The sequence below is a fragment of the Hyaena hyaena genome, unplaced genomic scaffold (assembly GCF_003009895.1).
Source record: "Hyaena hyaena isolate Hyena2069 unplaced genomic scaffold, ASM300989v1 scaffold_161, whole genome shotgun sequence".
Taxonomy (NCBI): Eukaryota; Metazoa; Chordata; class Mammalia; order Carnivora; family Hyaenidae; genus Hyaena; species Hyaena hyaena.
Window position 1 is genome coordinate 2,749,585 of NW_024080792.1, and position 16,574 is coordinate 2,766,158.

Here is a 16,574-nt window from a genome sequence, read left to right on the forward strand (position 1 = left end):
TATTTCTGTATAATGTTGGCACATAAATAATTACTTTTAGAGTTCAATATTAACACAACTATATACCATAGTAGAATCATATGAAATTCTGCCCTTAAAAAGCTGTTTCTTCATGATTGTGGGTTCATGGATCTCTCTGAGAATAAGAGTTTTTCCTTAGAGGGAGAGAGTACATTTACATACACATTTAGTCGATTCAAAAACCTCTTCTGATGATCTGTACACTGCTGGGGGTTCACTGGGAACCTCTGTACCCTAGACTACATATCTTCGTCTACAAACTAATGGCCCTCTCACATAAATTAAGTAGGCTTTAATTTTATAGCTAGTTGACTCTTTTAAAAAGATAACAGAGCCTCCCTCCTGATCATGCATTAAAATTTTCCTTTCTCTGCAGCAGGAATTTAAAGCAGATAGATTAATGTCTTACTTATTAAAAAATATCAGGAGGAAGAAAGGAAAAGGCAACTTTAATGATCTTAGCATGTTCAAAGGAAGCTGACTATAAATTCTGGCTCTGGTCTGTGAAATCTCTAAAAATGTTAAAAATATACCTCTTTGCAGATGGAAAGAGTTCACCTGAAGAACATAAAACTACATATGTATTTCATATACATTATAATCCATGAAACTAAATATTACTAATTTAACATATTAGAGCAAACCTTGCCATGCACACCTAGTAGAATAAAACTGAGGAAGCTGTTAACAGCATTTCTTTGTTTTGTTTTGTTTTGTTTTGACAAGGATGGAGAGTCACAAAAATTATCTGTTAAAGCTTAGTTTCACATGCAAATTAGTCACTGAACTCATATGTTTCATTTTTCCCTATCTAACAAAGTACTGTAGCATACCATTTCCTAGTTCAGAGGAAAAAGGATATGTAAGGGTTTTTTTTCCCCCAAATAAGTGAATCTTCCCTTGTTAAACACCTACTTAATAGTCTCACTTTCATCCATATTCTCCTTTCTCCTCCACCTCATCATTTCTGAAGAATATCTCCCTTAAAAAAAAGGCATTCAGATCTTCTTAAGCAATGAATTTTTAATAATTTAGAACTGCCATCATGAATATTAATTATTTTACCTAAGCTGAAATAAAGTCCTGTCTTCAAGGGCAAGAATAATAATAATAATAACATGTCATTACTGGAGGCACTCACAAAACTGCTCTATCTAAACAGCTATTATAGAGCCACTGACTCCTACCCTACCTAAGTGGCCAGAAGCAGACGGTCAGGTAACACTTCTTTAAGTATATTTGCTTCTGGAACTTTGCTGTGCCACACCAACTAGATTAGAGCTATATATCTCAAGTTTTTAAAACTGTACCCACAATTACTCTATCATTCTAAAAAAGTTTGATGAAAAGTCCTAGGAATGTCAGCACATAAATTACACAGCAAATACCAGATTTCCTTAAATTCTAAAGTAAGACTTTAAAATATAAGAGTGATTCAATCACAACTTTCACAGGAGGGAAAAATCACTACACTGATTCTCCTTCCCTTCTTTCAAATTATAAAGTAGGAAAAAAATTAACTGATTTACCACCTCTTTACAAAAGCTTTAGCAGAAAGACAAAACTTGAGTTTGGCAATCTATTCCCAAAAATGCTTGTAGAAGAAAAAAAAGGGTAGATATTTTTAAAATTTCCTTGAAATAGATCTTTATTCTAGATTCCACAGACAGAATTTACAAAAATAGCACCATTTCTCAAGTCCATGGAATTATTTATACATCATCACTTTCTGAAATTATAGTATGCCAGAATTATTCAGAACTCTCAGTTAATCCAACATTCTCATTTCATATCTGATTAAATGTATACCTGGAGATTATCAATAGTTATTCAAAATCCAGTAATTAACTGGAAGCCACACTCTGGGGCTCAGACTCTCAGATGCCTTTCTCTATACTGCTCTTCATCATTGGGGCTACACCTAATTTCAGTAAGATAAAAAGTGGTAACAACAATAACAACGCTGCCATGTACTGAGTTTCCGCCTACTCCCAGCAGTAGGTACATCTATCTCTAATCCATATGACAATCCAGAAAGGTAAGTATTATTTTTCCTATCTTATGACTTATCTAAAGATTTTTTAAATTAATTTTTATTAATGTTTAACTTGAGATTTTTTAACAATAAAAAATTTGAAAGAACTTTTTAATCTCTAAAAATTAAAATTAAAAAAGCTGAATGGAGTTGAGTGTTTTGCCCAGTCATACCTGCTGGAATTTAGACACTGACTCCCTACTGTATCTGGAACATGTATTCATACTTCAGAGCATTTTTACTTGCATATTTCTGCTCTAAAACACTCTTAAAAAAAAGTGTTTATTCAGTGAATAGAGAGAGAGTGTGACAGACAGAGTGTGAGCAGGAGAGAGGCAGAGAGATGGAGACACAGAATCTGGAGGAGGCTCTAGGCTCTGAGCTGTCAGCACAGAGCCCAATGTGAGGCTTGACCTACAAGCTCTGAGATCATGACCTGAGCCGAAGTCAGATGCTTAACAGAATGAGCCACCCAGGCACCCTGCCATTTTAACCATTTTTAAGTGTCTAACTCAGTGGCATTAATTATAATCACAATGTATGCAATCACTATCTATTTCCAAACGTTTTCATCATCCCAAACAGAAATTTCCTAACCATTAAGCAATAACTCCCCATCCCTTCCTCCCAACCCTAACCCCTGGTAACCTCTAATCTACTTTCAAACACTATGAATTTGCCTATTCCATATATTCATAGGAATGGAAACACAATAGTTGCCCTTTTGTCTTTGGGGCTAGAACTTTTTAGTAGAACATGGAAGAGCAACCTTGTTATGTTCCTAATCTTAGGGGGAAGTTTTGATTCCTTAACCATGGAATTTGATGTTAGCTGTGGTTTCTCATAAGTGATCCGTATTATGTTGAGAGTTTCCCCTCTATTCCTAGTTTCCTGAGTGTTCCACTTATAAAAGGGTGTAGAATTTTATCAATTAAGACAACTATTTGTTTGTTCCCTTTGTTCTATCAATGAGATGTATTATAAGGATTGATTGTTGTGTGACGAGTCAAACTGTATTCCTAAAATAAATCCCACTTGGTCATAGTGTCAATTCCTATTAATATGCAATTGGCATCAGTTTGGTAGGATCTTGTTGGATTTAGGAGGTATGGATTTTGAAACAATTATCGGAAAATAATATAAAAATACAGTTATAGTTTATATTAGTTTTTAGCTATTAAGAATTATTTTTAATTAAGTGAGGGGAAAATGTACATATCTTTAAGACATCCTGTTGAACATTAAACACTAAAATGAAGTAAGGGAAAAATCTGTCTCCTTTTATGTCAATGATAAATTTTACAATCTCTTAAGAATATTGCAATTTAAAAAATGTTGCTTGAGTATCATTTTTTATATAACTACAAATATATAATGAATCTATTTCAAAAAAAGATCTACAGGATGAATATCAATAATTTTAAATCTACTTCTAAAACAACAAAATAATATGAAAATAGTTTACCCCTTCATAGAAAACTTTTGCACAGTCCTTTGCTAATTTTCCAAAAAATAACACATTGATGGTGTTGATCTCTGAATCTGAATTTTCTTGTTCTATAGAAAAAAAACACACATACAAAAAAAATTACATATAGTTTTATACACATAAGAAAATTGATGACAGCTATATTCTAAAAACAATACTTCAAAGTGCAATTATGGAGAATTAAAATTTTTTTCATTTACTTTTAGTTAACTTTAAATATAGCAAAAATAATGCACAGAATGCCACTAGGTACCAAAATCAAAATTATAACAAGTTTCAACTAGAATATATTATATAAACTTCTATACTATACATATATTAACAGCACACAATAACCACTTTCTATTTATTTTCTGTTTATAATCAAAAGAAATTGAATACAGTAATTATTCAATTTGTATACTATATAGCATATCATCCCAAAGTAGTTCACTTCTATTGAACTTCTAGTAATCTACAGTGTCCAGTACATTAAGTTTTATTCTAGAAAAGTGATTTTCTCCTCTAGCACTCACAAGTTGAAGAGTAAAAGAACCGAGTGATGTAAAGACCAAAGTATCTGTGACTTTGAAAATGAAATTTACTTGGGAAATAAGGAATGGATATTCTACAAGTAATGTCATTTGGATCTTCCAGGCTTTGTGAAAGAATCCCCACAGTCTTCCTTCTCCAGAGGTCACCTACTACAACCAGTGCGGCAGGGCCAAACACTAACGACTCAGTTATATCATCGGAGAAAAGTCTCATTCTTATCAGCTTTCAAATACTCAACTACTCCAAGAAACTGCCATCATATCAGATTTTTATGAATCTATAGAGTATATGAAAGATCTTTGCCAAATTGACAGTCCTGGGTGTGTGACTCAGAAGTCTGTCAGGTCTGGTGGCACTCATCAGTGAAACAACTACCACACAGCTGCACATCGCCTCCTTTCACTTACTCTTTTTTTTTAATGTTTTATTTATTTCTAGGAGAGAGAGAGAGAGACAGCGTGAGCAGGGGAGGGTCAGAGAGAGAGGGAGTCACAGACTCTGAAACAGGCTCCAGGCTCTGAGCTGGCAGTCAGCACAGAGCCCGACGCGGGACTCGAACCCACGAACCGCGAGATCATGACCTAAGCGAAAGTCAGATGCTCAACCGACTAAGCCCCTCAGGCGCCCCATCCTTTCACTTATTCGTGAATCCACCTCCTCAAAACAAGTATATGCATAAATTGAAACACAAATCCATAGTGGCTTCTAATCAAAATACAACACACTTGGTTAGTATTTGAAATGATCTATCAGAGGTCTATTTCTGGCCATGATGGACTAATAGAGACTGGATGTATTCTCATCTTAAAACAACTAGAAAACTAAAAAAAAAAAAAAAAAATATGCAACAACAGTTTTCAGGTATCAGACAACAAGAAGTGTAGGAAAGCGATCTGTTTTTTTATTAATGTTTATTTATTTTTGAGAGAGAGACAGAGACAGAGCATGAGCATGAGCAGGGGAGGGGCAGAGAGAAAGGGAGACAAAATCTGAAGCAGCCTCCAGGCTCTACACTATCAGTGCAGAGCTTGACTCGGGGCTCAAACCCATGAACAGTGAGATCATGACCTGAACTGAATTGGGACAGATTCCCCCAGGTGCCCCAGAAAGCAATCTCTTGGAGAAGGAAAATAAACCAATACCCTAGCTTACCTCCTGGAGAGTTTCCAGGCAACAGAAAATGGAGCTAAAATCCAAACAAAGCTCAACAACCTCACTGAATTCAGAAGAGTTCAGATATGAGGATACTAAGGTAGCTAGAATTTTCAGAGAAGAGTGTCAAGTGGAGGACAGCAGGCCAGACAGGGAGTGCTCTGGTGACCTGAAGATGGGTGCCTACAGGTCTTTGGTTGAATACTGACCTCCAAGTGCACGAAGGCAAGAACTTCATGAAGTGGAAGAACCACTTGAAAGGAATAGGCAGAACAATTCTGACACTCACATAGGGATAGGAACTGTTCTGGTTCCAACCAGACAGAATGGAATCCTCATATGGAAGGCCCAGAGTAGAATTGTCAGAAAGGTTATTTTCTTAGTGATAAGGCCAAATTAGCCTGAAAATAAAGGCTGTTCTATACACACCCCAACAAAGCTAACCACTAACCACACTGATTCTAAGAAAATTAAATATATCCGAAAATAAAGACAAATAGTATTTAAACTTTTTTTTTTAATGTTTTTTTTTTTTTTTAATTTATTTCTAGGAGAGAGAGAGAGAGAGAGACAGCGTGAGCACGGGAGGGTCAGAGAGAGAGGGAGTGACAGACTGAAACAGGCTCCAGGCTCTGAGCTGGCAGTCAGCACAGAGCCCGACGCGGGGCTCGAACCCACGAACCGCGAGATCATGACCTAAGCGAAAGTCGGACGCTTAACCGACTAAGCCACCCAGGCGCCCCAAGACAAATAGTATTTAAAGGATAGCAAATAAAATTAATATTAAATAATATAAAATTCTAAGTGTCCAGCATCCAGTAAAAAAAAAAAACAATTACCAGCCATGAACATGATGAAGAGAAAATGGAAGACATAAAAAAAATCTCAAAATGAACTTTCAGAGTAGAAAAATATAATATTAGAATAATGGGGCACCTGGGTGGCTCAGTCCATTAAGTGACCGATTGCGGCTCAGGTCATGATCTCGCAGTTCATGGGTTCAAGTTCTGTGTCGGGCTATGTGCTGACAGCTCAGAGCCTGGAATCTGCTTCAGATTCTGTCTCTTTCTTTCTCTGCCCCTCCCCCATTCACACACTCTCTCTCTGTCTCTCTCTCTTTCAAAAATAAACATTAAAAAAAAAGGTAATAGTACACTGAGTAGAGTTAATAGCAGATTAAAAAGAATAAAATGTTACACAAAGCTGAAAAACAGAGAAGAATCAATGAAAAGTTGACTTTAAAGATCAACAAAACACATCTCTAGCCAGAATGATCAGGAGGGAAAAATGACAGAGAGAATAGTCACAAATTATCAAATCAATAAATAGGATATCACTACAGATCCTACCAACATAAAAGTATATCAAAAATATATTAGGAATAACTTTATGCCAATATACTTGACAACTACGATAAAACAGATACATTCCTTTAGAAACACTGAAAAGCTCCATAACAAATGAAAAAAATTATTCCATTCTACAGTTTTTTACACTACTGTGTGTATGTTACCCATTAGAAATTATTTTTGTGACTTAGTGAGTATGAATATATATTAAGTTATCCATTTGTAGATTATAAGCAAAAAGTTAAGGAGAGATAATTTTCATCATACTGTATACCTTGTAGTGCAATCTTCAAAACAGCTGTTCTGTTTCCACCAGAAGTTAAAGAAGAGATAGTTGAGAGTTTTCCCTAAAATGAAAGAAAAATAGTTATACAGAAAAGCAAAAAGAATTTACTATAACACCAAGAAATAAGGAAAAATGGGAATAACTTTTTAAAAAGCAATACTTTTATTTAAAAAAAAAAGTACTGTGTTCAAGTCACCATATTTAAGACATGAAAGTGATTTTCCTAGAGCAATGTCAGAAGACCTAATTATTTATGTTCACAATTTAATTTTTAAACAATCTTATTAATCAAATATTATCTGATTCCTTATTTTACAGATAAAGATGAACAGGCTCAACTTCAGTTCCATTTTAACCTAAAAAGTTATACTCTACTAAAGGAAAATGAAGAGTTTGCTCCTGGAAAGAAATAAACACTATAAAGAAGAGTTAAGGAGTGTCTGGGTGATTCAGTCAATTAAGTGTCCAACTTTTGATTGGCGCAGGTCATGAGCTCATAGTTCATGAGATCAAGATTTTCTCTCCCTCTGCCTCTGCCACTCCCCAATTGGTGCTCTTTCTCTCACTCTCACAATAAATAAATAAACATTGAAAAAAATTTTTGAATAGAGTTAAAATGTGCAGCATGGTCATTTCATAAGAAAGGTCTGTGTGGATGATGCAATGGACAAAGGCCCACAGGAAGTTTAGGCCTTGATCTTCTGTAATGAACCAGCTGTCTGCTTAAAAAAGTTACTTAATCAGAGTCTCTTAGACAAAATGAAGTAGTCTCTATAATTTCTTCTGGATCTAAAATTTAATGATTCTATGAATAAATATATTATAGGTCCTATATATAGGAAGTTTGAAAACTTCCATATAGAAATAAAAGTTTAATAAAATTTTTAAATGGATCCTATAAAACAGATCTCCCACACTAATATTCTAGACTTGGATGTAACCAACAACAACAAAAAGCTATGCGCATAGAGCAATTTTTCTTTAAGACAGGAATCCAAAAAAAAGTTAAAACAAGGTTATCAGTCATGTAGGATTCGGTCAAAAGTGCAAGTAAATAGTTCCACTTAGGAGGCAGAAAGCTGGAAAGAACAACAAAAAGGTGGACAATGTACACATTTCAACATCTTTCTTGACCCACCAGAGAACTGAAGTCAAAAGACAACCAACTAATCAGAAATCTAGGAAAAGAGAAGTACCTCCAGCAAGAGAAGGGCAAGAGGGAGTTGAGGACGCAAGGCAACCAACTACTCAGAAATGTACAGGGAAAATGTTCAAGGAAAGATGGGGGGCAACCACTTGCTTACCTGAGGTACATGGCAAGTGCTGCCTGACAGGTGTCAGAAAATTCATCTAACACTTTTTTTTAAATGTTTATTTCTGAACTACAGAGAGTGCAAGTGGGGAAGGGGCAGAGAGAGAGAGAGAGAGAGAGAGAGGAGAGAGAGAGAGAGACAGAGAGAGAGACAGAAGACCCAAAGTGGGCTCTGCGCTGACAGCAGAGAGCCTGATGTGGAGCCCAAACTCAAGAACTGCGAGATTATGACCTGGGCCGAAGTCAGACACCTAAGTGACGGAGCCACCCAGGCATCCCCATCTAACATTTTTAATAAGCTGCTAAGTGTAGGTAGTGAGAGGAAATGAAGCTCGTAGGAGCTGCAAACACTACAGGAGCTCACCCACTTACAAGCTATTCTCCACAAACCCGACAAAGTTCAGGCCAAGAAGGGGTCGGGGGCAAGGGTGGTAGCAGTTACTGTAGGAAACCCTGCCTGGATGTTCCCCATCTTTCTCAGAACAATGTCTTTGCACTGCTGGGAGAAGGGCAAGAAACCTATGCATCTTGCTAGAGCTTCAGTGAAAACCCACTGTAGGGGGAAAAAAAAAAAAACCACTCTTTACTCCTTTTAGGGATAAGCAGGAATAGGTATACAGGTGTGAGGGCCAGACCTACAGCTAAGGACAGGGCAGAATCACTGAGAAGACCTCACTCACAAGACCGAGGTGACGTTGCCTGAAAAGACTGAGGCTAAACCAGAACAGAGAACATTCATTCATTGCCAAGACTAACAAAATGTCCAGACAAAATCAACATGACCTGCTACTGACACAAAAGCAAAAGAGATAGGAGAGAAACTTTAGCGGAGGCTGAAGACAAGGAAAAGATCTAAAACTAGACAATGAGAAAACCCATCTGGTCCCGTCTGGCAGACCAGACCTCATACTAAATACAAAGGAACTCTAAAGGAATTAAAGCTTGTAGTGAGCTGAAGTAACCAGACAACAAATCCCCAACCTTTCTCAACTTCTCACTAGATTAACTCAACACACCACACAAAAGGTCTAGCAGAAAGGCCTGCACTTTTCCAGGAATAAAAACTACTGAATATGGTTTCCACTGCTCTTCGCAAGAGCCAGAGCTTACAACAACAAATTACAGAGGCATATGGAAAAGAACAAAACAGGAAAGAACACACTATCAAGACACAAAGCAATCAAGAGAACCTCAATCAGATTAATCAAACAACTCAAACAGATGCTTCTGTTACTCTTGCACCTGATCCAACTGGATGAAAGCTCTAAGCGAGAGTCCAGAATGATTGAAAAATGTGATTTCTGGAATGAGACACACAGGTCTATAACAATGGAGAGCAAAAAACTCAAATACCCAGGGAGAAATGTCCAGCACTTGGGGAGGAACCCCACCCCCCCTCCAAACCTGGAAAAGGAACTCCTCACACATCAGGAGGTAAAGGGGAAAGAAAGCATTTTAATTTTTGTCTTTCATAACTATTCCAGAAGACTTCCCCTCACCACAAAGGAAAAGGTACTGGAGTTGCTCTCACAAACTATAGGGAACTCCGAAGAGTAACTGCGTCCCCCACCTGATGGCTCTAACTAGGAGCCAGCAGGGCATGGCGCAGCCTGTACCTTCAATAGAAGATACTTCCAAATGTTTCCACAACCTATAGGGCAAATGAACTGGGCAAGTAGGCCACATGTAACGAACTGTCCTCAAGCGGTCTCTCTGGACACAAGGACTAAACTGAAGTACTAGGACTGAATAGAGGGCAGTAAGGCTTCCCAGATGGCAGACCATCTGTCTGGACAGATGGACCCTGTCAACCTGTGTTGCCTGATTGATCCACATCCTTTCTGAGGACCCCTAACAACTCTGTTTCCAAGGGTAGCATGTATGCCCTTAGTATTGTGCTTCCTATGTGAGAAGCAGAAATCAACTAAAAACAAACAGTATGACTGGCTCCTAGAGATAGTTATAAAAAAATATTCAAACGTTTAAAAAAACACCCTCAGTTGACTGTGTGGCCCTCAGTTATATATAAAGTAGGCAGTTTTATTCACAGTAAGAGTTATTCCATTAGAAAGATAGTATAAAACTTGTTCCTGTCTTCAGCTGAAGTGAGCAGAGAAAATTGGATGCTGAACTAAAAATTAAGCTTTGAAGTTTAAAGATAACTGTAAAGTGAGAGACTTTCGGGGGATTTATGTCCCCAGTTATGTTTACATTTCATTTCAGTAAGGGGTGGGTGAAACCTAGAGACATTCCTCTACATTGCAAATGATGTACGCACATTAGGGAGATTAGTTTCTCTCCGTCTCTCAGGAGGGGAAGGCAAAGTTGGATAGCTGTCCTATATAATCTCCCAGGTTCATAATTTCAAGGTTCCTTTTCTACAGCACAAGAAATCCCTTCTATACACACAGGATGATTTTTGATCCTCACTGTACTGTCTTGAATGAGGAAGACAGGATAGAAAACTGACGCAGTCACTGCTGAGAGTAAAAATAATAGTCAGCTTATACTCCAGAAATCTGTTAGCTTCCAGGATAAAAGTGAACTGGTGTTAGATATTAAAAATGTATCACCCTATTATAAGAGTGGGGTTTTCCTGAGGTCAGTGTCTCTCAAATGGGATACAAATGCTTTCGTGCACAGTAGGAGCTTGATCTGTTGGACTCCCTGTCTCCTGACCAACCAAATCTACTGAACTGCAACACATCAGCCTAGAAGCTGGATTATATACTGTTGCTTAAGAACTATTTGACCATTTGACATTTACCCAAATAAAATAAATATCTATGTTTATGTAAAAATTTGTATGAGCATTTATAGCTGCTTTATGTATCATTATAAAAAAGAAACTGGAAAGAATCCAAATACTGCTACACTGAGGAACGAAGGAATGGGCTGTGATGGAATTCTAGTCACCAATAAAAAGGAAAAGTGTTAATAAATATAGCAACATGGAAGAACCTCAAATGCATCATGCTAAGTGAAAGAAGCCAGTCTCAAAAGGCTACTTAGTGCAGGATTCCATCTACATGGCATTTTTGAAAGGCAAAAGCACACTGTCAGAAAATTGGTAAAAGTGGTTGCCAGCTGTTGGAATTGGGAGTAGCAGCAGACTATAAAATTTTGGGGGGTGATGGACTGTTATACAGCTTAATTATGTTTGTGGTTATACATTCTTATACATCTGTCAAAACTTGCAGAACTGTATACTAAAAAGTGAATTCAGCAGTAAGATGCTTTTAGTAAAATTCAAGAAACATAAGAGATACTTGCAGGTTAAAAAAAGGTTATGTTGGGGTGCCTGGGTGGCTCAGGTGGTTTAGCATTTGACTCTTGATTTTGGCTCAGCTCATGATCTCACAGTTATGGGATCGAGTCCCGCATTGGGCTCTGTGCTGAGCATAGCCTGCTTGGTATTCTCTCTCCTTCCTTTCTCTCTCTCTGCCCTTCCCCCATGCTTGTGGGAGCTTTGTCTCACTCTCTCTCAAAAATAAACTTAAAAAAATTTTTTTCTTTAAAAAAGAATTAAGTATTCAAACTGAGATCTGAAAAATAAGAGATTCATTCAGATAGATAAAAGAACAGACATCATACACTTTGACCTAACTTTAACAAATGAGCATTATTCATGAAAATGTGATACTCATGAATTAAATGAGAATTGTTCATGAAAATGTGATAATCATGAGAAATAAGTAAAAGGTATTTCCTTGTTTTAACCCTACTGAATACTAATATGTTCATTTTTAACTAAAAGGAATTATTGTAATAAAGGACTAACACTGAAAAATTGGGGGCACTAGGTGGCTCAGTTGGTTGAACATCTGACTTTTGATTTCAGTTCAGGTCATGATCTCACAGTTCCTGGAATTGAGCCCTGCATGGTTTCTATATAAAATATAAAAGAAATTCCATTTTCCCTATAGCATAGTTGATTAAAATTTTATTTTTGTTATTGATAGTTTACAACAATTGTATTTAATTTCGCCACTCATTCTTAGTAACCTCATGTAAATTTTTAGGACTGTTGTCAAGTTTGAAAAAATTTCTATTGAGTCTCTTTCCTATTTTAGCTGTAAGATTTGTAACAATTGTCCTCAAAGCTTCAGATTCCATAGTTTCAGTACTTATTTTTGTCTACCAACTATATACACCCCACGCTAGGTGTGACAGTATATTTTCATACCCTGGTACAACTTCTGGCCCCATTATTTTTCTCCTATACTACCCAGTGAGCTGGAATGTTCCTGGGAAACATTCCTATATCAGGAGAGCTGGCATATCCTTCCTGCAAGTGGAAGTAGCTGCAAACCACACAAACATATCTCACTAATATTATTCCACAAGTCAACTTCCCCTTAGCTACATTCCAAAACTGTTCTCAATCATTCCAAAGGCCACTTGACAAGACAGAAAATGCGATGGAGGGGAAGTCAAAAATGGAAAGAGACACCAATCTTGACCACTCTAGGTTAAAACTTGCCATGTGTGTAAATTTTACAGATATGTAAAAATGTAAATTCATTTCTAAGACCCCTAATATGGTCTTTGAAGGGCTTGTTGAAGTAGAGTCTTTGAAACTTCAATGCTGCTAACTGCAAAATAATTTTGTCACTGGTCAATGGGATTATGGTACATTATTTTCACTGAAAACTGATACCAGGTAAAAGCCTTGCCCAAAAGCATTTGTTGATGATATCATTATCTTTACCAGCATTGACTAAATGTCTTGAATTTAATAATCATTTAATCTTCACTGCATTTCTATGAAATGGGATATTATAATTCCTAGCTTACAAGTGAAAAAAACAAGGTATAGACAGGTAAAATCACTTTTCCAATTACATAGCTAGTATATCGTGTATCTGTGCTTGAATCCAGCCAGTCTATCTTCAGGACTTCCACTTCTTTTTAGAATGCTAAACTCTTATAGGAGTTAAGTTTGTGACCAGGGCCGTGAGTTTGAGTTTGAATGTAAGTGTGTTGGGGAAAGAGGGACAGGACAAGGGCAGAACAGAAGAGAAAAGGAAATGCAGATTAATTTTTAAAAATTGAATTTATTTTATTTTACTTTAGTGCAGTAGTTATGAAGTTGATTTTAGGTAGCACAAAAGCCAGTCACTGTTAACCAAATGCAAAACTGACTTGGCTACAATTAAAAAGTCTTCCACTCCCATTTCAAGACTACAACTTACCGTAATTAAAATATCAAAATACCACTACACATTCTTCAAAAGACATTTCCTGCTTTCACTTTCTCAACCCACATTCAATTCTCAAATCACTAAAAAGCCGACCGAGCAACATTAGTCTTTTAAATGATCTATACTTTCTTGGTTATTAAATCAAACAGATGCTTTTCAGACCTTAGACTGAGTATCTAGCAGCAACATAATGCTCTGGTTAGTAGCAAAGACAATGAAAATTCAAATCCCACTCAGCCACTTACTAGCTAACCTTGGATCTAACCTTGAATGAATTAAACTGTTAATCTGTTTTCCCAACTATAAAATGGGAATAATAATATCTATTTACAGGGTTCTTCCAAGGATTAAAAGTGGGATATATATAAAGCACTTAGGAGAGTGCTTACCAAACAGCAATTTATGTAAAAGTTACTGATATTACTCACTCCTTGAAACTTACTAAATATCCAAGACACAGCTCTCTCCTGCTTTTTCTTCTACACCTCTGGATCAACTCAGATGCTTATTCATGCTACCTTCTTTCATTGAAATCCTTCAACACTCCTCATTCTATTCTTTGGACCAAATCTTCCTAAGTAGGGAACCCATTAAGCTCCAAATCCATTTGCCTACAGGATATTACCACTTAGATACCTCCAAAAACCTCTGAAGATATCCAAAACTGAACTCATCTTTCTTCCTAAATGTGTGATTCCTATTATCTTTCCAAGGCTGACAGGGCTTAAAAACATGGAAATTTCCTGAACTCCTCTTTACCTCTCTCATCTAATTGTTCTCCAAGACTTGTTGCTTCTGCTTCTTTATTCTGTCAGTTTGAAAGCAGAATGTCGAGATTCTAATGGCAACTCTACTACTTATTAGCTGTATCTCAGGCCAAGCCTTAAGCTTAACCTTTTGGAAATGCAGTATCCTCATGTACAGATGAAGAATAATAGGACCTAACTCATGGGATTTTGTGATGATTAAATGAAACGATATATGCAAAACACTTAAAATACCACCTAACTTCTATAAAGAGCTCAAAGTTAACTTTTGTTATTACTATAATTTTATTATGATATTGTCTCTTTCCCATCCTCTGTCCCTGGCTCAGACCAGCATCAACTCTAGACTAGATTATTGCAACTACTTCTTAACTAATTATCCTTCCTCTAACCTTGCCCTCTCTGATATATTCTTCACACAGGAGGCAGAGTAATTTAAACTCAATGTGAATCATGTCTCTGTCCTGCTTAAAATTAAGTGTCTCCCACAGTTTTTAGGGTAACATCCAAACACTTCAATATGCAAATTAAGACTATCAGACCCGAAATAAAAGGTATAATGTCAGTCATCCTTTAATTTCCAGATCAATTTTCCAGACCTAACTTGTCAAAACCAAAAATTCCCTCCTAAATGTTCACATACCATGATTCTAATACCAACTTATTATAATTAGAGATTAGGTAACCTGTCCAAACCTAGAAAAAATCAGTCCCCTTTAGTTTAAGGACAATATCCACTCATCGCTGTACCCTCAAAATTTATTCCATTGTATCACAAAACAATTCAATGTCTGCTAAATAATTACGAACAACAACATCAAAACAGTCACTATGACACACATAAAACCATTTCTAAAACAACTCTTATAAGCTCAACATAAAAATGAGCATTCCCTTTTGGAAGACAAAAAGCATTCTGAGTTATGAAAATTCTTACCTGGATGTATTTTTTGCTATAATCACAACCTGGCTGTAGAGATCTGAAATCTACTTTGCTTAATTCACTTAGCAGCTCAACTTCAGGCACTCCATTCACTTCTTTTATTAATTCAAGGGGCATATCAGATCTGCTTCAAAATACTGTCCAAAGCAAATTCAACTAGGGAATCTGACAGCTTGCTGCTGAAAACAAAGACCAATGTTTTATCCAAAATGCAGTTAAGAATTGCTTTAAGCTTCTTTGACTTAGTTTTATTTTTCCTCTCCTTTAAGTCAGTAATCATTGTTGGCAGTGGGGTGGATTAGTCTATAATTTTATTACAAAGATCAATACAACCATTCCCCTAAGACAGTGAAATTCCAGCCTTTTCTATTTAGTTTTCTGATTAAAGAACTACCTCTAAAAGCCCGTTTTAGGATCTGTGAAAAACCACACTAACAATGTCCCTTACCAAAATTGTGCTTTAAAATATACAAGCTATTGGGGAAAAGAGGGGGATTGAAAAGTTTTGTTCTTCAATCCCCTTGGCCATTGTAATATTGTGTACGCAAACTGGACACCAAAAGCTTATTACTCCACAACATACCGGTTGTCTCCTCTCTCCAGCCCCTATACATAATCGAAAGAACTACTGAACTGATATTAATTTGTGCTTTCTAGGTTCAATCTTATTTCACATACTTCTTGACTAGGACACACACTAATATAAATATTAATTTTAATGCGTACGCCCCAACCTTCCCCAATCCAGTGAGTTCAGTGAGGGCGGGGACTTGTATTAAGTCAGCTGCTCACAAAACGCCAAGCAGGCTATTAACCACAGCAGACTCACGCTATATGTAAGTATGAAAGCTCATTCTGCAATAACTACACCCTGTTTTGATCTAAACTAAATCTGCCTCTTTGTCATACCCATCCAGAACCCGAAGCACCCTGCCCTCACATAAGAAGCCGCAAACCCACTTAGAAATTCACTCACCCACTCTAGAGAAAAACAAGGAAGTTTAGAGGGCGCGCGCGTGACGCCACACGCACGCCGACGGCCCGTCTCTCACGCATGCGTACACGGTCTGCAGGGCTTAGCATACTGCTCCTACGCCGGCGGAGGACAAACTGCATGATGGTTCCCAGGTGTAAGATGTCCTGAGAGTTTCACGAAATACTCAGACGGCGCGGCGCCAGGGTAGCGTGGGGAGCCGGCACAGTATCCGTCCGGAATCTTCTGGTTCCCCGTAGCCCGGTCTCGGGTTAGGCTCCAGCGGTCAAGGCTGCAGGCGCGGGACAGGGAAGCGGGGGCGGTCCGCTGCGCGATTCAAACATCCTGCAACCAATAAAAAGTCTCCCCCAAACCCGGGAGAGATTTGAAATTAGAAGCCGCTGTGGGCAGGGCACTTCCTGTAACTACAGATTTTCCACCTCAGGAGCAGTCACCACAAAGGCAGGTTTTGCAAAGAAAAAAATTACATCAATGACTAAGGCAATTTT

At 37.3% G+C, this 16,574-nt stretch overlaps 1 protein-coding gene across 4 annotated transcripts in view; it reads right to left on the reverse strand.

The window, feature by feature from the left end:
* The window catches only part of POT1 (protection of telomeres 1), a 75,958-nt gene extending 59,714 nt beyond the window's left edge, over nucleotides 1-16,244 (reverse strand). The window contains exons 1-4 of one of the 4 annotated variants that reach the window (XM_039239695.1): nucleotides 16,069-16,244; nucleotides 15,087-15,268; nucleotides 6,855-6,927; nucleotides 3,522-3,613 (exon numbers count right to left, since the gene is read on the reverse strand). In XM_039239695.1, the coding sequence (XP_039095626.1) occupies nucleotides 3,522-3,613; nucleotides 6,855-6,927; nucleotides 15,087-15,209 (288 nt within the window). In that variant the 5' untranslated portion in view covers nucleotides 15,210-15,268; nucleotides 16,069-16,244. Of the gene's footprint in view, nucleotides 1-3,521; nucleotides 3,614-6,854; nucleotides 6,928-15,086; nucleotides 15,272-16,068 lie in introns of all 4 variants that reach the window. The other 3 variants (XM_039239696.1, XM_039239698.1, XM_039239699.1) reach the window with 3 other exon arrangements.
* Between the last annotated feature and the right edge of the window lie 330 nt (nucleotides 16,245-16,574).